The following is a 22,034-nucleotide window of genomic DNA, read 5'->3' as shown; positions in this document are numbered from 1 at the left end:
AATAACCTTGTGACCAAGGGGGAGGAGACTTAAGACAGGATATTATCAGGAGAGAATAGGACTGAAGAGTAATTCTTTATTAAACAAAAGACACATCATTATGTGGGTCAAACAGTTTGCTTCCTCTTCTCACTTACACTATAGCAGCTATTAACATAAAGGTGTTAATAACTCTAATCTGCTGATGTGGAGTTAGTTCTAGAGAATGAATCAACACCTTCTGATCAAACTGCCCAGTGCTGTGGTGTGAAGTAACCATGAGGAACCTGGAATGTTGGACTGGAGACCTCCTCTCTCTCTCTCTCTCTCTCTCTCTCTCTCTCTCTCTCTCTCTCTCTCTCTGAGTTTGGGGGAGGAGCCATCCCACCCCTCTCTTCTTCAGCCTGCCCCTGCAGCATAAATTCCAGCAGTGCTGGTGTGTGTGTGTGATTTGAGCAGCAGCAGGAGCAGGAGCTCAGACGGAGCGCAATGGTCTGCTGCAGAGACGCTGCAAAATGCCGGATGGACGAGTCGCCGTGCGGGCATGGAGCACTCTCACTCTCATAGCGGCGCTGTGCAGCCTCCCACCCCCATCCCACACCTACTTTGGGTACGGACCCGTGTGTGTGTGCGTGTGTGTGTGTGTGTGTGTGTATGTGTGTGTTACAGCTGTGTGGAGTCTCTGGTGGAACTTTAGTGCCTGTCTAAGTGAAGTGTCCTGTGGAAGTGAACATGAGATGTTTATTGATCTACTTCTTTTTATTATTATTATTATTATTATTATTATTATTATTATTATTATTATTATTATATTGTTATTATTAATGCAGTGTATATGTGTGTGTGAGAGAGAGCTGGGTAGAGTGCATGTACGGCAGGTTGATCACAGTGTCTTGGTGTGTTGGTGTGTGACGGCTGGATGAGGATCTGATGGTGTTAGTGAGATGACTGTTTATAAATGTTAATAAGAGCTTACAAATGCACTGTACAATTAACATCTATACTGACTGAGAGAGAGAGACAGAGAGAGAGAGAGAGAGAGAGAGAGAGAGAGAGAGAGAGAGAGAGAGAGAGAGAGCGAGAGAGAGAGGGAGAGAGAGAGAGAGAGAGAGAGAGAGAGAGAGAGAGGGAGAGAGAGAGAGAGAGAGAGAGAGGGAGAGAGAGAGAGAGAGAGAGAGAGAGGGAGAGAGAGAGAGAGAGAGATGCTTGCTTGACCAATTAACAGCACAATTGCAGAACTAAGCAGTGTTTAAACACAGTTGGTCTTTAAACACAGTTGGTGTTAATTACACTGCTTTCTTTTCCATCTCTCTCTCTATCTTTCTTCATCACTGTCTCTCCTGCACTCCTTATTGCTTTATTCTATTCCATCCTGTCATACTCTCTCTCCCAACACTTTTTTTTCTCTCTTCTTTTCTGCCTCTTTCACTCCGTCTCTTGCACTTGTTTTCTCCAATGTTTCTCTCGCTCTGTCTCTCTTGTTTTGTCTGCTCTCCCTCTCTTTCATTCTGTCACTCATCCTCACCCTTTCTCATGCACACTGTCTTCATCTTTCTCATTCTCTGTTCCATTTTTCTTTCTATCCTTCTCAGGTTCCCTCTCTCTCTCTCTCTCTCTCTCTCTCTCTCTCTCTCTCGTTTCCTCAGACAATCTCTCTCATTCTCTCTCTGACACGTATTTTCTCCGTTTTTTTCTTCATTTCTCTCTCTGTTTTCTACTCTAAATATCTCTGATCCATCTCATTTCTATTATTGTATTGTTTCTTGCACTTCCATGCGCTCTCTTTCTCTCTCTCTCTCTCTCTCTCTCTCTCTCTCTCTCTCCTGCATCATCTCTCACTGTCCTACTCTTTCATCCTTCCTCTCTGTCTTCACTCTCTCTTTCCTTCTGTGTATCTCACTTCTTCTCTATTGTCTCCATCTCCCCGTTGTCTCAGCTCTTTGTGGAAGTCTGAATTGTCTCAGCAGGGCTGAGATGATGATGGTGACGATGATGATGATGGCGTGTGTGTAAGAGTTAGTGTTAGTGTCCGTTGTGGTTGTGTTACTCTAACACACATGTTGTGAAGTACACAAGACTCCGAGGACTCGATTGTCCCCTTTCTCATATCTCACATAAAACCATGTGGTGTGCGATTAGAGACGCAGCACTGCGGGAACGCCTAGGTATTTATTTTCCTAGCCCTTTTATATACATGTGTGTGTGTGTGTGTGTGTGTGTGTGTGTAGCTGAACGAATCTGATCTTTCAGAGTATAATAGGATCCAGGTTTGTTTAAAGAAGCATCTCATTGATCACCCTAAACGCCGTTTGTGTACTTGTTCTAACACGTTCGGGACCAAACCCTGGCTGCGAGCGATCGGCAGCGAAAACACTACCACAAACCGCTCCGTCTGTGTGTGTGTGTGTGTGTGTGCTATTAAAAGAATCCTCTGATATAATGATGATTTGTCAGTGTCCGGATTGATAGACAGGTGGAACGGCGTGAAGAAGACGGGGACTGGTTTATCCTCATCTCCAGTAGCCAGAGGATTTTCATGCGAAGGCGTTTTTGTTGTCTTTGCTAACAAGTGACAGCCGCAACAAAAGGCGCGTAACAGATCTCCAAATATTGTGTCACGTGTGAGCTGATGGGGGAAAGAGGGAATGAGGGAGGGCAAGATTTTTATCTGTGATGAAAGCTTCCCTGAGGGCCTGTTTCAGCCCTACTCACTCTCAACATGTCCAAAAAAAAAAAAACTGTGGATGAATCACTTTGTTTTAAAGCGAATCAGGGCAATCGGTTTAAAGGATTCCCAGGTTTGTGAAAAAAAAAAGACACTGGTTCTTGTTAAGCGAGTGCTTCATTTGGCACTGAATACACACTGGTGTAAAGTGTCTAAAGTTGCGAGCTCATAAAGAAATAAACTTTAAAAACAAAGCCGCTTGAATTAATCGTTTTGTCTTCAAATGATTCTTTAAACGTAAACGACTCTTGATCCATCTGAGCCGTGAGCTGAATTTAAGACGTTTGTGGAGACTCACTTTGACAAGTGAACTTTTAGTTTGTTTATTTGTTTGTGTCACCACTCCAGAGTACAAGGGAGTGAATCGTGGTGCAGTTATGTTAGGAATCGCATGAATCTTTTCTGTAAAGCGAATCAGTTGAATCGATTTGTTCGGATTTTCGTGGTTGCCATAAAGACATTAAAAAAGAAACTCCTGTTATTTTTATTTTTGGTAAACATTGAGTAAATACACTTTAAAAAAAGCTTAAACTCTTCCGACTCAGGTGAATCTTTTTTTAGTGATTCCCCGGTTGGTAATAAAACAGCTGGCTCTTGATATTCGCAGGCCTTCAGTAAATAAACACTTGATTCCACACGGCGAGGACGAACACAGAGCAGCTGCTGTAAGGAAGAAGGAAACAAAACCTAAATAAATCGTAATGAACAAAATGAATCGCTTTGTTTTTCTAAAAATGACTCAAATGAATCTCGCGAATGTTGAGTTGTGAATCGAATGTGAATCAATTCTCTGTTAAACCGAACTGGCTCTTAAACTGAAATGATATGAGCATGATGCTTTTAAAACTCGAAGGAAAAAGGTTTAAGGCGATTTATTCGAGTCAGCGATACGAAATTTCAAAGCTCTGTGACTCTGCGTGAGTCAACTCTTTCTGATCGAATCTTTCCAGTGAACTCTTGACTTGTATTCGAGTGAAAAAGTCTTAAACAGCTGCATAAGCACTGTGAGGAAGGGAAGGATATTTGGGACTGAATCCTTTCTCACTGAGTCTCTTTCTAAAGGAAGTGGACACTGAGGAAGGACAGATTAGGATCTACGTTTGTCTCTCAGTCGTATCTGAATGGCTGGAAATGATTAAGGCAGCCTGTTTATGATTATTCATATCGAGTGTGCGAGGGTGGACGGCTATTGTTCCAGAGCTCTTGAAGCTTTCTGCTTTCAGCAGCGTGTCTTGATGAAGTGCACGTCCTCGTTATCGGGTCCAGAAAACAAACTATAGGAAACGCATTAGGCGAGAGAAGTGCGCGGTTCACATCACACCCTCGGCCTTATCGTCCCTTAACGAGCGCTGATTTGCTCTTTGTGGTTTTTTGATCAAGTGTGTGGTAAAAAAGGGGAGGTTTCTTTTGAAGTGTGCAGGCAGTTTTTTGTTTCCAGTGATTGAGCGTTTCTCTGATGAATGTTATCTCGAGTGTCTCGGTGCAGCAGCGGCGGCGTGACATGAAGTGCACAAAGTGAGTCACGGCTGCACGCCCAACTATCCTAACTACACACCGCACAGAGTGTGGAGTGTGCAGGAATCCTAGGGTTTTACGGCTCGATTCGGGACAAGGCCTCGTTCCAAACCCCGACTCTCCCTGTGTTCTGGAGTGTGAGACAAACGTCAACACACTCTCCTTCTGCTGGCCAAGTCAATCCGTCGCTCAAATTGTCCTCCGCACCACAGGAATGTGAGCACTCTGGGGTTTTTTCCCCCCCTTTGGCCCCCTCACTGGCAGGTGAACCACACACACACACACTCCAGCTGGGTGGGAAACACAGCGATGTCATTACTGAAACATTCCTGAGTAAGAGAGAAAGAGAGCGAAAAAGAAAGGTGGACAGACAGACGGATGGATAGATAGATAGATAGAGAGAGAGAGAGAGAGAGAGAGAGAGAGAGAGAGAGAGAGAGAGAGAGAGAGAGACAGAGAGAGAGAGAGAGAGAGAGAGAGAGAGACAGAGACACACAAAGAGAGAGACACAGAGAGAGAGAGAGAGAGAGAGAGAGAGAGAGAGAGAGAGAGAGAGAGAGAGAGAGAGAGAGAGACAGAGAGACACACAAAGAGAGAGAGAGAGAGACAGAGACAGAGAGACAGACAGAGACAGAGAGACAGAGAGTGAGAGAGAGAGAGAGAGACAGAGAGACAGACAGAGAGTGAGAGAGATAGAGAGAGACAGAGAGTGTGTGAGAGAGAGAGAGAGAGAGACAGAGACAGAGAGACAGGTAGTGAGAGAGAGAGAGACAGAGAGACAGACAGAGAGTGAGAGAGAGAGAGAGAGACAGAGAGTGAGAGAGAGAGAGAGAGACAGAGACACAGAGACAGAGACAGACAGAGACAAAGAGACAGAGAGTGAGAGAGAGAGAGAGAGAGAGAGAGAGACAGAGAGTGAGAGAGAGAGAGAGAGAGACAGAGAGTGAGAGAGAGAGAGAGAGAGTGAGAGACAGAGAGAGACAGAGAGACACACAAAGAGAGAGACACAGAGAGAGAGAGAGAGAGAGAGAGAGAGAGACAGAGAGACACACAAAGAGAGAGACACAGAGAGAGAGAGAGAGAGAGAGAGAGAGAGAGAGAGAGACACACAAAGAGAGAGACACAGAGAGAGAGAGAGAGAGAGAGAGAGAGAGAGAGAGAGAGAGAGAGAGAGAGAGAGAAAGAGAGACAGAGAGACACACAAAGAGAGAGAGAGAGAGAGACAGAGACAGAGAGAGACAGAGAGACACACAAAGAGAGAGACACAGAGAGAGAGAGAGAGAGAGAGAGAGAGAGAGACAGAGAGACACACAAAGAGAGAGAGAGAGAGAGAGAATCGTGGATATCTTGTATAAATAAGAGCTAGTATATTCTGTATAATTTATATACATGTGGAATATAAAGCGTCTCACTTTCACACCTGATAAAAGATCAATATAAAAGAATCCACCTGATCAGCTGTGAAAGCCGACTCTGAATCTCCCAAACTTTCCCTCACATGAACTGCTGTAACTCTCAGACTCTGAGTATGACCGTCTGAACGGGGAACCTGTGTGTGTTCTCTGCATTAGTGTGTGTGTGTGTGTGTGTGTGATTTGTGTAATACACAACCACACACTCTGTCTTTCACACCTGACACACACTTCCTCACACACTGACCTGTCCTGCTGTGTTTATTTAGTGTGTGTAGATTTGTGTCTTCCACCGGGGGGCGCAGTGAGCGTGAGCCGTCCCTCACTCAGCACCACACGCACACACAGACACAGTACAGAGAGAGAGAGAGAGAGAGAGAGAGAGAGAGAGAGAGAGAGAGAGAGAGAGAGAGAGAGAGAGCGTCAGGTCTCTACCAAATACAACACACACACACACACAAACACAAACACACACTTACACCAGCACTCTTAACACAAGTTACATTGTGTTTATGTCTCACACACTTAATCATTCTCTCTCTCTCTCTCTCTCTCTCTCTCTCTGTCTCTCTCTCTGCATGATGTCATGAACACAGATCAAAGGTCACAGAAGAGGTCACTAATGAGTTACTTCCTGTTTATGTCATTGACCTTTCCTCTGCAAATTGTGGAGCCGTTTCATGCCACTTTGTTCCTTGGATGATTACACACACACACACACACACACACACACACACACACACAGAGAGGGATATGATGTGCACGTCCTTTGTCCCTGTCTCTGGTGCCGTTATAGATAATGACATCATCAATGACGTCACTGCCCATGATGTCACAGTCTGGATACTGAGGGTTAGAGAGCTGCACAGTTCATCATTACTTCACCTAGCATACCTGATATACCTGATGACATCACTAACACATACGTCATCCATTTATCTTTCATCTCTCTCACACACACACACACACACATGTTTAGACAGAAAACTATAATCTCACATGCTAACAGCTAATTCGCTCCTCAGCGTGTTTGTTCATGCAGACGACGACGTCATCTTGTTTCTACATTTTAGAATATTCCAGAAAAACCAAAGACGTGTAGCGAGCAGACAGTTTACACACATCCAAGCTCAGCCAATCACATCACATCGACTTAGCATGAAGTAGAACTAGCTCACGGCTAGTGAGTAAAAAAGGCTCCTGGTGATGTCACGTGATCTTGATTTCAATAGCATTAGCAGAGAGGGTCACATGGTTCAGGAGTTTTTCAGGGAGGAATTTGAAGCCTGTTGCTGGTCTCACACTTTCCCCCACATCTGCCTTTGTTTTGGGTTCGACTTTGACAGCTGTGTGTGTGTGTGTGTGCGCGTGTGTGTGTGTGTGTGTGTTTGGGGTCAGCAGCTGGAGAGAATGATTGGCATGTGTTCTCCAGGGGTTATTCATTTAGCCCAGGTTAACCCTGCTAAGGGTTAAAACACACTCGAAAGTGTACTTGCAGTGTCCACATTACGCACTGTGCCATATCAGCTTGTTAACGGACTAGCATGCTAATACTCTTGCTAGTAATCCTTTTTTCTGTTAAATGCACATAAATATACATAAACACAACCAGGTTTTTCACACAGAACTCACAGGTTAGCAAGCTAATATGCTAGTCAATGGAATGCTAACTGGTAGTAAACATGATTATATGAAATAAATCACATGACACCACACCATCACTTCTTCAGCATACACACTTTAGCTCAACTAGCTAAGCTAGCCATCTGCCCAAACCCAGCAGTGTATTAGTAAACAGATGCACAGTTAGCTCAGCATTAGCCTGATGTCTCAATGAGTAGCTAACTAGTTAAACTAGTAGGTTACCTAGATTTGTGTAGTGTAGTGTGATATATATAAAGGTTAGAGTGTTAGAGTGTGGTAGAAAATGTTAATTAAAATGTGCCACACTGTAGTGATGTGTGTGTGTGTTTTCCAGACATTTTTTGTCTCCCCACTGTAGCAGGCTGTCAGGGATTAGTTGTGGTTAATGTAGCTTTTCATACCGTCTGTGTGTGTGTGTGTGTGTGTGTGTGTGTGTGTGTGTGTGTCTGTGGGTTATCTTCACTCCTCATTAGAGCTCCATAATGATTCCTACACACCAATTTAAAAGTTGTTAGCGATAATGAACCGCCACCAAAGTTGTGTAAATAAAGCAAGCAGACGGAACCTGAACCGACTTCATCATCATGTCTCCAGCAGCTTTTATTATCAATGTGAGTGTTGTAGTGTTAGTACTACACTGTTACTTAACACTATTATTAACACTGTTTTGTTCCACTGTCACTACTCTCAGTTTTAATGTTAATAACAATGCGAGTATTGTGTGTGGTCTCCTTCTCCTTAGTATACTCTACATTCCTGCTCTATTCCAGTTTTGTTCCAGAGTTTGTTGGTGTTCAGTGTTTCAGGTTAACAGAGTGTTAGTAATATTTGTGGTCGTACCGGTTCCATTAGTATGGTTAATGCTTTTGTGTTGGTATTGTGTGTCAGTACTGATAGTGTTAGCTCTTTAGGGTTAGTACTGTGTGTATTGGAGGTGGTACAGTTGATGGAATGTTAGTATTGTTGTGTTAGTCTCGATAGTGTTAACATTATTAGTGCTGATAAGATTCTCACTATTAGTATTTAAGTATATTAGTATCGTTACTGCTAAGGAGAAGATGCAGGGTGTTTAACCCCATCACGTCCATAGACTCTGTCTCTTAACGTAACCCTTTTAGTTTCCGATCACACTTACTGTGTTCCAGACTAAAGAGTGAGCAAAGGTAAAGAATCTCATCTCTTTATGTCCACATTAATGTGGAGTTACAAATACATGTGCAAGGGATTGTGGGAAAGTGAGCCGCCATGGTGACATGGCCAGAAAAGCTCTCTGTGTAGCCACATGTAGCACTGTCCAATCAGGGATTGAGCAAGTGTGTGTGTGTGTGTGTGTGTGTGTGTGTGCATACAGTGATCTGTGTATAATGACATAAGGCTGAGATTTTCAGGGCTCGGTCACTGTCTATACTTAACACATCTGTGATGACAGGAGCGCCTGAACGCTGTGTGTGTGTGTGTTGTGGAGATCTGGCGTAGGAACATCATTCGTGACAGTGTTGACGTGCTCAGTTATTCATCATCAACTCGGCGTGATATTTTCCACACGAGGTGTTTGAGAGAAGCTCATTTTTAGATCATGTCCATGACACTGAACTGGTCTGTGCTTCAGGATTGATTTGAACACGTTCCCTTGGTCCGATCACCTTGACCGTGTTAGTATCCGTTGCAGGACACCACAGGTCATCACCTGCTGGACACACACTATGTCTCTATCTGTGTGGGACAAACAAAACCCAACTGCTTACTCTGGTATCTGAACCATGATGTGGCTCCAACAGTCTATCAGCTCCAGTTAAAGTTACGATGTGAAAAGATTCAATTTGACATAATTGTGTAGCTGCTCGAACCTGATGAGCACTGGAATAAATGTGCAGAATATTTCATAAAGCCATAAAAGCTCTGCATGATTTAGTGGATCTGTGTGTAGCGTCCTGCGTCATGTCCTGCTCTGCTCTTATATAAGCTGCTACTGTATATGGAGACGACCGAAGAGTAAACTGAACTCCACACACACTTTCTCTCATCACTGGGAACGCTCTCAAGTTCTCAACTGTACATTCCCACCCTGTGGCATTGTGGGTAAAAAGGTAAAGCTGCAGAAGTGTGTGTGGTGGGGGTGGGGGTGGGGGTGTAGTGTTTAGCTGGAGGGCGTAAGGGATTAGCGGATCTCTGCGTTTGAAACGGCTCTAGTCCTACAGCCGCTTTTGTGCAGCAGATATATGATGGACGTCATGTAGAAAGAACGAGCAGAAGAAAGACGCGTCGATCCTCTTTTTGTTCTCGAATTCTCGCTTCGGGGTGTGAGCACATCGCTGCACGAACAACATACACCTCACCAGGATTAAACACACTATGCTGATTGCGACATGCAGCAAAAAGAAATGGTATAAATCTTTACTGAAAGTTCCTGATACGATGTTGAATCGATTGTATTTTTTAGCATTGAAGGTGAATTCGATCTCATCACCACACTGAACCTTCCACATCACGGACCTAGCGTTACGCTTCTGGAGGTTTTGCAATAATATGAATTACACTATGAACTTAAACGCATTCATCATGTTTGTCATTCTGTTACAAAGTGTGTATGTTGTGCACATTCTCTTGTGAAAATAAATGCATGTAACCTCACAACCCCACAAACCCCCAAGTTGCGACTTGCCTGGTTTCCACTTTGAAAATTCGTCCCCGTTGTCAAAGCGGAGGAGAAAAGCAAACAGCTTTTTTTTGGAAAGAATGTATAATTTCCTCAAGCTTAGACATGTGCACAAAGTCCTGTGGGCCTCATTTACAGCACGGACCGTGACGGACGCTTGCTTGGAGGAGTTTGGGTAGCTGAAGGTCAGTAAGGACTCATCTACTGTGTCCTTTAAATGTAGTAACACAACTACTATATACAACATGGCGTGTTAATGACAACCTGTCAACTTTCAATCCACATTAACTTTCGCCATGTGGAAATTCATCACAAAGTTGTAGCCGTCAGACCGTGCTGGTGTAAAGACGTGGGGAGATCAGTAACCTGAAGCAGCAGAGTCCTGGTTATTAGCTTTATTCAGTTTCCTGCAGCACTACACATCCTCTGAGTCACAGTCGAGTTAGTGGTACAGAATGTTTACAAGGTGGGTTAATTAGTGCGACGCAGAAATGTGATCAGGGAGGAGAAGGAGTACGGCTGCAGTCAGTCTCTCGCTCTCTGTCTTCGTCTATTCATAAACTCATGAGTTTTAGGTAACTAGATAAATACTTTATTTATACCGGAGGAAACACCTTGCACAAGGCTAGTGATCAACACTGCAGCAAGGCTTAGCAGCACAAGGAAGCTTTTACTGGCCTGATGGGCTCGCTATTATTTATTTAAGAAATTTATCCAGTCCTGGTGCCATTTTGGTGTTCAGTTTGGAGTTCTGACCAGAAACCAAAATAGTTTACTCAATCTGGACAGGAAGAAAACCCTATAGATGAGAGACACCGCAGATTAAGAGGAAGAAGGAAAGTAGCGATACTACAAACGGTCAAAAAGGAAACTAGGGACCTGGAAACTGGACGAGAAGGAAACTAAAGATTATAGACTAAACTGGACAAGAAGGAAAGCTGGGACCTGGAAACTACGGAAGAGCAAAAAACCTGAGGCTGATATTAGGAAAGGAACAAAGAAAGTAAAGAAATGTAAACCAGGAGTCGTGGAATTTAGGGAACACAAGGAAACAAAAAAAAAAGAAAGAAAACTATAGAAAACTAGAAACAAAGTACTAAAAAAGTATATTGACTGTTTTATGCTGCCTGCAGCTCTCAGCCAATCAGAACACACTGATCTGGACTGCTAGGGTTGCTTTTATACTCACAGACCAGATTGAACACATGTTTCTATATTCAGAGTGTCAGATTTAAGAGAATACACTAGACTGCGTAAAACGTGAGTGTGTGTGTGTGTGTGTGTGTGTGTGTGTGTGTGTGTGTGTGTGAGTGTGCTAAAGAGCAAGCGAGAGAGAGAGATTCCCATAAACTGGTTTATCCACACAGCTGTGTGTTAGACATGTAAAATTGACCCAGAATTACACATAATGAGCGAGAGGCGTGTTGTTGAAGGCTGGTCTGGAAAACCTCAGAATGCTGGTCAGAGTTTTATTGACGCTCGCTCTAAAATAAACTGACACCAAGAGGTGTTAGGGCATCGCCCGCTCTGTGTGTGTGTGTGTGTGTGTGTGTGTGTGTGTGTGAGCATGTTGTCATGCCAGAATTGTCCTTCCCTCTTTCTAAGGGGAAAACCAGAAGGGACTGCACAGTGTCCACAGTGTCCCCTTTACTGCTAATAGAGTCAGGATATGTTCTTCAGGTTTACATTTCAGCTCCAATGAATTTTCATCTTCATTTTCTTCATACGGGAAGAACACTGAGCAGTGGAGCGTCTGACCTGACCATAATATTATTTTATACAACTGAGGGTTAAGGGCCTTACTTAGGGGCCCAACAGTTGTGGCTTGGTGGAGCTGGGATTCAAACTCCCAACCTTCCAATTGGTAGTCCAATCACAATACTAACTGGAACATAGTATAGTACAGTACAGTATAGTATATTATAGTATAGTGTAGTATAGTACAGTGTATCATAGTATAGTATAGTGTAGTATAGTGTAGTATAGTACAGTGTATCATAGTATAGTATAGTGTAGTATAGTGTAGTATAGTACAGTGTATTATAGTATAGTGTAGTATAGTACAGTGTATTATAGTATAATACAGTACAGTATAGTATATTATAGTATAGTATAGTACAGTATAGTATAGTATATTATAGTATAGTGTAGTATAGTACAGTGTATCATAGTATAGTATAGTGTAGTATAGTGTAGTATAGTACAGTGTATCATAGTATAGTATAGTGTAGTATAGTGTAGTATAGTACAGTGTATCATAGTATAGTATAGTATAGTGTAGTATAGTACAGTGTATTATAGTATAGTGTAGTATAGTACAGTGTATTATAGTATAATACAGTACAGTATAGTATATTATAGTATAGTATAGTACAGTATAGTATAGTATAGAGTAGCATAGTACAGTATAGTATATTATAGTATAGTATAGTGTAGTATAGTACAGTGTATTATAGTATAGTACAGTATAGTATAGTATAGAGTAGTATAGTACAGTATAGTATAGTATATTATAGTACAGGGTAGTATAGTATAATATAGTATTAAACTACACTATACTGCACTACACTCCACTACAAGTCACTAACAAGCTAACTGTACTAGCAATGTACACTATACTATACTATAGTATACTATACTATACTATACTACAGACTGTTAAACTACACTAAGCTGCACTATACTACACAACAATTCACACCGTACTACACTACACTACACCATGATCTGTAGTATAGTATAGTATAGTGCAGTACAGTACAGTATAGTACAGTATAGTATACTATAGTATAGTGTACATTGCTAGTACAGTTAGCTTGTTTGTGACTTGTCAGTCATTAAGATGTTAATGTTACTTACAAATCCCATTAAACTCCATTATAACTGCACTAACCATAACAACATGTCCAGTGACATCAGAGAATCACATAATGTCTCACAGGATCACTGAAATGATTCATATTTCTGTCTTAGTATGTCTGTCACTTGTTTCTCCTATGTGTGTGTGTAAATGGTTCAGGCTACATTCCTGCTGGTGAATACATGTAAAGAGGTGTATTAATGCTTCGAGTTCTCACATACATGGATTCCTACAACATGTTTGAACAGAGCGTGCTCAGGGCTATTCAGCTTAGCACACCATTGCACTGTTTGTTAATCTAACAATTACACTTCTCACACTCTAATACAGACGTCTGATTGGCTGAGAGCAGGACAGACGATAATTACACACTGTAAATACACACAATACAAAGTGTACATGTGTTGCTGTCTGAATGAGCACACTTATTGACTAAACCATTACCCATAATGCACTGGAACACAGCGTACGTCTTATATAGTGGTTTCGAGACAAAGCCACACCTCATGGACGATTTGAACACATTACATTAATAGAATAATATATTTCTTTTGGTTTTCAGACTGACGGGGAATGAGCCCCTGTCCATGCTACCTCTGAGCTTCCAGCCCGAGGACGGACCAGCGAGGGCACACTACAAACTCTGCGACCGGCTCAAACTGGAGAAGAAGCAGCGCAGGATGTGCAGACGAGACCCAGGCGTGGCTGAGACACTCGTGGATGCCATTAGCCTTAGTGCACAAGAGTGTCAATACCAATTTCGCTTCGAGAGGTGGAACTGCACCTTAGAGGGGCGCTACAGAGCAAACATTTTAAAAAGAGGTGAGCGTCCAGTTGCATGCTGCTTTCTGATTGGCCGAACACTGTACAACATCTTCTGATTGGCTATAAACCAAAAGGCAGCCAATTTACAATGTCCCCAGATTTCTGGTGCCCTTGTTCCTAATGTCTCTAGACGTTTGTAACCCTACAGTATCTAGTGTTTCTAGTTTTTCAGTAGCATTAGTAGATTTCATTGTTTTACATTTTATATAGTTTGCGTATTTAAAATTTTTAGAAATACTGTCTCCACGCACCAGCCAAATGTTTGCAAATAAAAAGTCTGCAAATAAGCATATGAAACTCTGTAAACATATTTCTATTGAAATAATAATCAATATATTAAATAATATGCAATATATTATATTGACTTTTCATTTTTCCTGTGAGAACTGCTTGAGCACTTACAATGGAATTTAATAGGAAAAAAACTTTAAATGAGCCCAACCATATGGAATAACAATCAGGTTTCACTGCTGGCTCCTCAAAACACACGTTCTTCTCTCAGTCTCCATTGTCCAGCAATGTTCAGCATTATGTATACTAATGTGAAATCCAGTGTGGAGGAAGTGGAGATAAAGGAACTAATGCTGGACCAGAATCTAATGTAGTTGTGCTTCACTGAGATCGGGCAGATTACAAGGCCAGTTAGGAAACTAGTCTGATGTAGGAAACTGTTAACCAAAATAAAACCGCCCAAGATGTGCACCAAATGCAGATGTTAGTGCTGATCACTATGAACAATCCCAACAGAAGCTGATGGCAAGTGTGTGTACGTGTGCAGGTTTTAAAGAGACGGCGTTCCTCTACGCGATCTCTTCAGCTGGTTTGACCCATGCCATGGCTAAAGCGTGCAGCGCAGGACGGATGGAGCGCTGCACTTGTGACGAGGCTCCTGACCTGGAGAACCGAAAGGCCTGGCAATGGGGGGGCTGCGGGGACAACCTTAAATACAGCAACAAGTTCGTCAAGGACTTCCTGGGCAAGAGGTCTAACAAGGACCTGCGAGCCCGCGTTGACATGCACAACAGCCACGTTGGCATGAAGGTGGGTGTGGACTCGTGAAATTCAGCCCTGCCTCTCTGCACCTCACTCGGCACATTTCCAGCAAATTCACTAGGTGCATAATGTTAAACTGTCAGATGTGTCAGTCAATACATCATGTCTGCGTGTTGAAAGCGCGAGTGCTCAGATGACGGCTGACGCATTTAGCAAGAATGTTGCTGTACCACATCAGAAAATTAGGCTTGTAATGTTGACACTGTAGATTTTGGGTTGTAAAATGGGCAGCTGTTCCTGTGAAAAATGTTCTGTTTAGGCAGCGTAATGTCATTAACTAACACACAGTGATCAGTAACCTTGCACTTTAGTGTAACAGGTAGACAAAAAGTTCTGAGAAAAACAAGCAGGAAGGTGAAATGTTAACTGAAGGCTTGCCGCGGTTCAGTTCTGTCAAAGACACAAACATAACAGAGCTTTCTATAAACTCCCCAATCGCACTCTCCGTACTGCAGATATCTGGGCACAAGATAGTTATGTACACAAAGGTCGTCCTCAGCGTCGGCACCTGTACTCACCTGGGGAAAGTTCCTGCTGGATTTTCTGAGCTTCAGATATTCTGATGATTATTACACCTGTGAGGTTGCCATATCTACCACAAACCCGCACTTTTAAACCCGAAAAAAATCAGGGACACAAAATGGAGAAGGGCTCACTGCTGTCAAATGTCAATGTAACATAAAAGCAGGACAATTTAAAATTGCACAATAAAAACACGAATGTACTGAAAATAAAGCAAACAGGATTATATTGTTAATATACTGCTGCATGAACAGCCCTCTGTGTAATTATGCTATCCAAATATGTTTAACTGGAGTGTCTGTGGTGACGTAAATCTGGTGTTACGCAGCACTGGGATTAGTACCGAACCTCACGTGACCCGATATCACACAAGAAAAAACTCTGAAGGAACTGAGATAAGTCTGTGTTTAATACAACCACCGACCTGCTTGTAAATCTCATGTAACTTCTAAATAACTCTCAAGTCTTTGGATACGTCTGTGATCTGAATATCAAGGTGTTTCAATATGAACTCGTCAGCGTGCACTTAACTCGACCCTGAAGAGAGAAGCATGCGAGGTTTTGTTCTGAGACCGAGCCACACGGTGTATTTGGGTTTGCTTTTGGCTAATGATGTTAAAATGATTACACAAACTTTAATTTGAGGTCACGCAGTTCAGGCTGTGTTCCAATAACGCAGTTCTCTGGGTTTGGTGTCAGCTGCTGTACAAGGTCAACAATCAGCATGTTAAATTCCTGCAGCTGCTTGAACACTGCCAAGCTTAAAACTCCTTTAATCGAGTGTTTAATTCAGCAATTTATTAAAGTGTATAATGGACCACCGGTGTGTAAAAAGAGCGAGTGCGTGATGTCTAGCCAGAGTAAACGGCAATCCTGGCACTGAGGGTGTGTTCAGACTCCATCGCATTGTTACCATTGTTGTTTAAGTACGAACATAAATTACCACAGTCTGGCTCTGAGATCGCCACACACTCGTTTCTCCGCCATTCCTCCTCCATCCATTTATCCATCTCCGAGATAAAAGATTTACAGCACCATTCTGTTTTTCTTTTTTCTTTTTCCCCGCCATGTTTGGGGTCAGATCCCATATGGAGTGAGAATTGTGGAATGTGCTGGCCTCGCTTTCCCCTCGGGTCTTCACGCTGACGGTTCACATTTCGCTTTCCATTGTGCTGCATGTGCAGCTTTTCCAAATCCACCTCACACACACACACACACACAGAAGAAGCACCTTCTCCCCAGTGTTTGTCTTAAAAGTTCATGTTCTCACGAAAATGTTGAAACACACCTTGTGGTTTCCGTCGTCCCGTTTCCCCCAGACCCGAGCATACATTCTTGCTGTGGGAAACCAGAACACACACTCCAATCCGGCTCCAAGCTAACACGCATGGAGCAACATGACGTTTCAGTGCTGCGACCACTTTCATTATTTAATCTAATCTTTCCCTCTGTGTCCATTCCAATACGTTTGGATATACAGTAGACGCTGCAGTGAAATGCTATCATGACCGATTGCTCTGACAGGCTTCAGGTTCTGAGTATGAAGAGTTTCAATGAGGTGGAGGGAAAAAAAAAAAAAAAAAAACTAAACCAAAATTTGGTCTTAACACACACTTTTACATAAATCATTTAAACTTGGAAACAAATATGGAGCTGGACTGAGCAGCAAGGTGGAAGACAGTGGAATAAAGTGTGATAGAGTGTGAATATCGTTTGACAAACAGAAATATAAGTTTGAGTAAAAATCAGTCTGCTACTGTCACAAGAATGAAAAGCTTCAGGACAATTAAAGAGATCTTGTATCAGTCATTTAATATAGATGTATTCACACGTTCCTACCATGAGGTATGTCCCAGTTTTTAATGGATCTCCTCCCACTAAACAAAAACAAACAACTACGTCAGCATGTATAAAACGAGGTCTACTTTAAACTGGATAATAAAAATAATGAAATCTGATCTAAACCCACAGCTGATGTCCTTTCTCAGACCTGCTAACACCAGACCTTCATCTTACTTAAAGAAAAAGGTGTCTTTAAAGCACTGAGCTGTAAGTGTACTGAAGCAGTCATGTGTGTAATTAAGTAAGAATGCAGTAATGTGCTCCATTCCCAGTGCTCAGCTCAACGAAGTATCATCAGAGACTTACAGACAGCTCAGTTGTGTCCCAAATTGTTTGTGATTTTGACCCTTTTTAACACCACAATGATATGAAACTCAGTCCCGTTTGTTTGCTTTGTTGACACTTTAGGCTACAGTCCCAATCCATCGTTAGCCAGTTAGCAGTGAAGCTAGCCTGAAAGTTAGAGTTTTTTTATAGCTAATCTGAACAGAATTGAGAAGATCTCTACTCACATGTCATTTGTAGATGAAACTGTAGCTCTGTGTTATTAATGTATGTGGAATGGTTAAGTACAGGGTTAGTTGTTGTTTGTTAGTGTGAACAAACACTTGAACAAATGATTCGGTTTTTCCTCTAATATATTTGGCTCTTTCCTGCACAGGTCATTAAGGCTGGTGTGGATACAACCTGTAAGTGTCACGGCGTGTCAGGCTCGTGTACGGTGCAGACATGTTGGCGTCAGTTAGCGCCATTCCACAAAATTGGCATGGTTTTGAAGCAGCGCTACGAGACCGCACTCAAGATAGCCAGCGCCACCAACCAGGCGAAAGGTGAGGGCGAGCTGCCCAACGCACCACCTCGTACCCGAGCCGAGCCTTTCTCACGCACCTCTGACCTCCTGCACATCGAGGACTCGCCCAATTTCTGCCAGGCCAGCATATACTCGGCTGGGACAGCAGCACGAAAGTGCCACAAAGACAAGAACTGTGACGCCATCTGCTGTGGGCGTGGCCATAACACGCAGAGCCGCGTGCTGACCCGACCGTGCCAATGCCAGGTGCGCTGGTGCTGCTACGTTGAATGCAAGCAGTGCACGCAAAAAGAGGAAGTGTATACATGCAAGGGGTAAAAAATAATACCCCAGCAGCCACACACCATGGACAACGAGGGTTTCTGAGCCTGACTGGAAAAGTGACGGACGGTCGTACACTTTCAGACCAAAAAAAAAGCATTAACTTCTCTCTTCTATCTCAAATGGACGGATTTTAACTTTTTTGGTGAAAATTATTTCCAGGGACTTTTTTTCCTTTGACACTCTGGAAACCTTCAGAAAATTAACCAGGGGAGAAAAGTTGGTCTACAATCTCATACTTCATGAGACTGTGTGTGTGTTTGTGTGTGTGTGTTTGTGTGTGTGTGTGTGTTTGTGTGTGCTTGCATGCTATCATTATAAGTGAGAAAAAATACCGACGGGGTGTGAGATTTGTTCGAGAAGCACATACCTTCTTCACCCACACTACAGTGTGTATATGCACCGTGTACATAGATTAAATTGTATTATAATTATTTTATATAGAATATATATATATACACACCACTTATCAGAAATATGTCATAAGAAAAAGCAGAGAGTAATAACCACTAAGCACAACAGTGTGCTCTTGTTCACTTGGATTTTCTTAGATTTCTTGACAAGGCCCTTTAGAACCAAAGCAGAAACATGACTTAGCTTCAGGGGACAAACGAACATGTGATTTTATATCATCAGAAATGAAATGTTTCCATTACACACAATGTAGTCACACTGCTAGCTATAAACTCCAGACAACTTCAGTTAGCATGGTTAGCCTTGTTGCTGTAGAAAATGACAAAAACAACAGCGAGTACGTCTCAGCCGACTGGCTACATTTAGGGGGATAGGGACAACGTGGACATTTTTGGTCCAAATAATCACTTTAAATGTTTTTGACTTAGCAATGATGACTATTCAGGGAATCTTCTGTAAAACCACTAATCATGTGATCCGTTGTAACAAATTCAGTGCTGACTCGTTGCTCCAAAAGCAATCTGACAGTTTTAATAAGAGCCTGAATAGACAGCGCTTCCACTGACATCAAGCCTGTGTCCCAAATGCTAGCATGCACTACACATTAGCGTTATTCATAAGAACAACAGCTAGCAAATAACGCAGGATGATTTTGCTAGCTAGCAAGTAGCAGATATATTTAACGCCAATATAGAACCAAGTCGGATCTGAACATATCGCTCAAAACTTCATGACATCTGACAGAGCTTCAAAATGGTGGTTTGAGCAAGAACATTAGTGTTTGAGATGAAGTCTTTGGCAAGAATGCTAACATTTGGGACGTACCATGCAAAAAATAAATAAATAAATAACAAAATGTCCCACGGACTTCTTATAAAAAAAGTGTACATTTCTAAATTGCTAAGGATGTATACTTCAGTATATGATACTAAAATCAGTTTAGGTGTATTAATCTAGCTCTCAAACTAACACAAGCTAGCAAATCTCTGTTAGCTAGTTAAATGTTCTCAGAGAAACAACAGGAATTAGATTTCAGTACAGTTGGAATGTTAAATATTTAGTATAAAACCGATCCTATTAGTTTCCAAATAAATCAATTTATTAGCGTTAGTTTATTAGTGATATTTTTAAATTTCAGTATAGTGACTAAGATCTAAACGTCAGATCCACACACCCTCCATGCTAATGCAGTGGCTGCACACGCTGATATTTTGACAAGTCAGAATTCTATACCCTGTAAATAGAAATGCTTTCTATAGAACTGCCTATGACGAACTAAGTGCGCTCCTATATAAAGATATATATCATGTATATGTTTATCATTTTTACATTTTTTTGTTTCAGTACGATTGAACTACTGAATGAGACCCCGATTAGCAAAACAGCACAGTTAGCGCACTGAAGCTTTCCCAGTATTTATGGATATGTATTTATGAACAAATATCTGGCTACATAAAGTTGTAAATAGTTTACGGTTATGTTCCTGTGGTGTAAAGCCGATGGTGAGGCACATGCGCAGAAATTCCACTGCGAAACTAACGTCCAAAACAGAGAATTTGTTAATATTATGGCAATACTAGTGTGGCTAATATTTGTTAGGCGCACACATATTCCTTAGCGATAAAAAAGTAAAAACAATGTAGCTTTGCTAGCATGAATTACCATGCACATATTTTTTCTATTCTTCTGTTCCTGTATTAACTGATACGCAAGTTCACAGTAGCACAGCTGCATTAGCTTAGCATCTGTTATTTGTTTGAGATTCATGAGTAAACTTAATAAGCAAAAGAGCTAACAAAGCCATGACAGCATTGAGTTTACTCATGAATCTTGGGTTAATCAAAAGTTTTAGATTCCAGGAAAAAAGAAAATAAAAAAAACATTGACGTGCCTTGACTTTCTGGGTGTGTGTATAAGTGTGTCACATCAGTTTTCAGCTGAATTCCAGACAGTTTTGTGAGAAGGACGAACGGTAATTAAAGCCAACCTCACACGCTACATGCAAACCATAATAGCAAAGTGGAAGACGTTGGTGTGCATTCCTCTAAACCACAGCTGCACAAAACATGTTAGCATTCGCTAAACGTCCTCGGCCTCCAGCACACACGTTCACAAACGCTGAAAGAATCACTGATGTTGCTAATTAGCACAGCTGCTAGGCACTTTCCCTCCAGGATAAAGCAGCAGCCGCGTTTCGTTTTCTCAGCAACAAAAACACGTGATTAGTGTGATGCTAACGTTGTGTTTTATGTCTTCCGATTTTTAATCTGTAAAGAAACTCTATTTTGTAGGGAAATTTTAACGACAAATTATAAATTATTTTTTGAAATGTTTTATGAGCATGTGTACATTTTGTACAGATGAAATTTTGTATGGCGTCTTTTGTACCGATTATTGGTGGTTTTGGTGTTTCTTTTTTGGGGAAGCAGTGTGTGTTTAAATTCAGCGTGACTGTTAGATAAATCAGCATAATGCCATTAAACAATGATAGCTGTGCTGTGAACAGAGACTGGACCCCTTGGTGTACATCATCAATACAGGGACATAGTATATAAGGAACTGAATGAATAATAATGAAATGTTCTCATGCATGCTTTAGCATTTCTACCCAGGTAGCAGATTTAGATGTGTAGCATTAATCTTAAAGGTGAACTGTAGGTTTTAAACTGTTTCAGTCCAACTACAAGCATGTGTTTTTATTCCATCAGTTAACAAGAATTATAGTCTGTCATACTCTTTGGCTGCTAGCACTGCTAAAGTGTCTGTCTCTCAGCCAATGAGAACAAATACGAGTAGACTGATGTTAGCAAAACATGCTTGATTAAATACTTAATAAGTGATGGAATGAAAGCAGCACTTGTTAGTGCACTTGTTAGTTTAGGTAGCCCCCTTAGTTATGTCCCCTTGTTCAGAGGGGTCCAGTCACTGTGCTGTTCTCTCAGTTTGTGTTCAGTGATTAGTGCAATTCCACAGCTTTGTTTTCCCAGTAAATTTCCTCTCTGGGGCAGTGGTTTGTTTCACTATCCACTCTGTCGTGTCTTATTATGGGATGCTCAGATGATTTCCCTCTACCTCATGTGTATAGCCTGTAGGTATAAACTGATCATGCGTGACTGGTAAGAATGTATTTAAGTTATTTAACATCTTTGTATAACAAAGGCAAGAAAATCTGAAAATATTAAATGGATTTTTAAAGAAATTTCCTGGTGTGGTGGATGTTTTTCCAACAAACAGATGCAGGATTAAACATGTCAGACTACAAAAAACCCCACAAGGCAAGATATCATTCTGCTCTGTTCATTCTTTTTCATTCAGTTTTCCAGTTGCCATAGTAGCAGTATTTTAACTTAACAAACATAAATGACAGATATTTGATCATGTTTGGCGACAAAGACTAAGTTGTCCTAGTTAAAAACTAGGTTTAAAACATGATTGAAAACAGAGACTGCTAATTG

The 22,034-nt window shown here is 41.7% G+C and overlaps 1 protein-coding gene across 1 annotated transcript; it reads left to right on the top strand.

The window, feature by feature from the left end:
• Window positions 1-431: 431 nt before the first annotated feature.
• On the top strand, window positions 432-21,778 carry wnt9a (wingless-type MMTV integration site family, member 9A). The gene is made up of 4 exons (XM_060875396.1): window positions 432-589; window positions 13,354-13,613; window positions 14,395-14,657; window positions 17,695-21,778. Exons 1-4 carry the CDS (start codon window positions 495-497, stop codon window positions 18,160-18,162), a joined length of 1,086 nt encoding a protein of 361 aa, XP_060731379.1. The 5' UTR covers window positions 432-494; the 3' UTR covers window positions 18,163-21,778.
• Window positions 21,779-22,034: the final 256 nt, after the last annotated feature.

This window comes from Tachysurus vachellii, chromosome 7 (genome assembly GCF_030014155.1).
Source record: "Tachysurus vachellii isolate PV-2020 chromosome 7, HZAU_Pvac_v1, whole genome shotgun sequence".
Classification (NCBI taxonomy): Eukaryota; Metazoa; Chordata; class Actinopteri; order Siluriformes; family Bagridae; genus Tachysurus; species Tachysurus vachellii.
The sequence above is the reverse complement of the archived record's forward strand: the minus strand, read 5'-3'. Positions and strand labels throughout refer to the sequence as shown.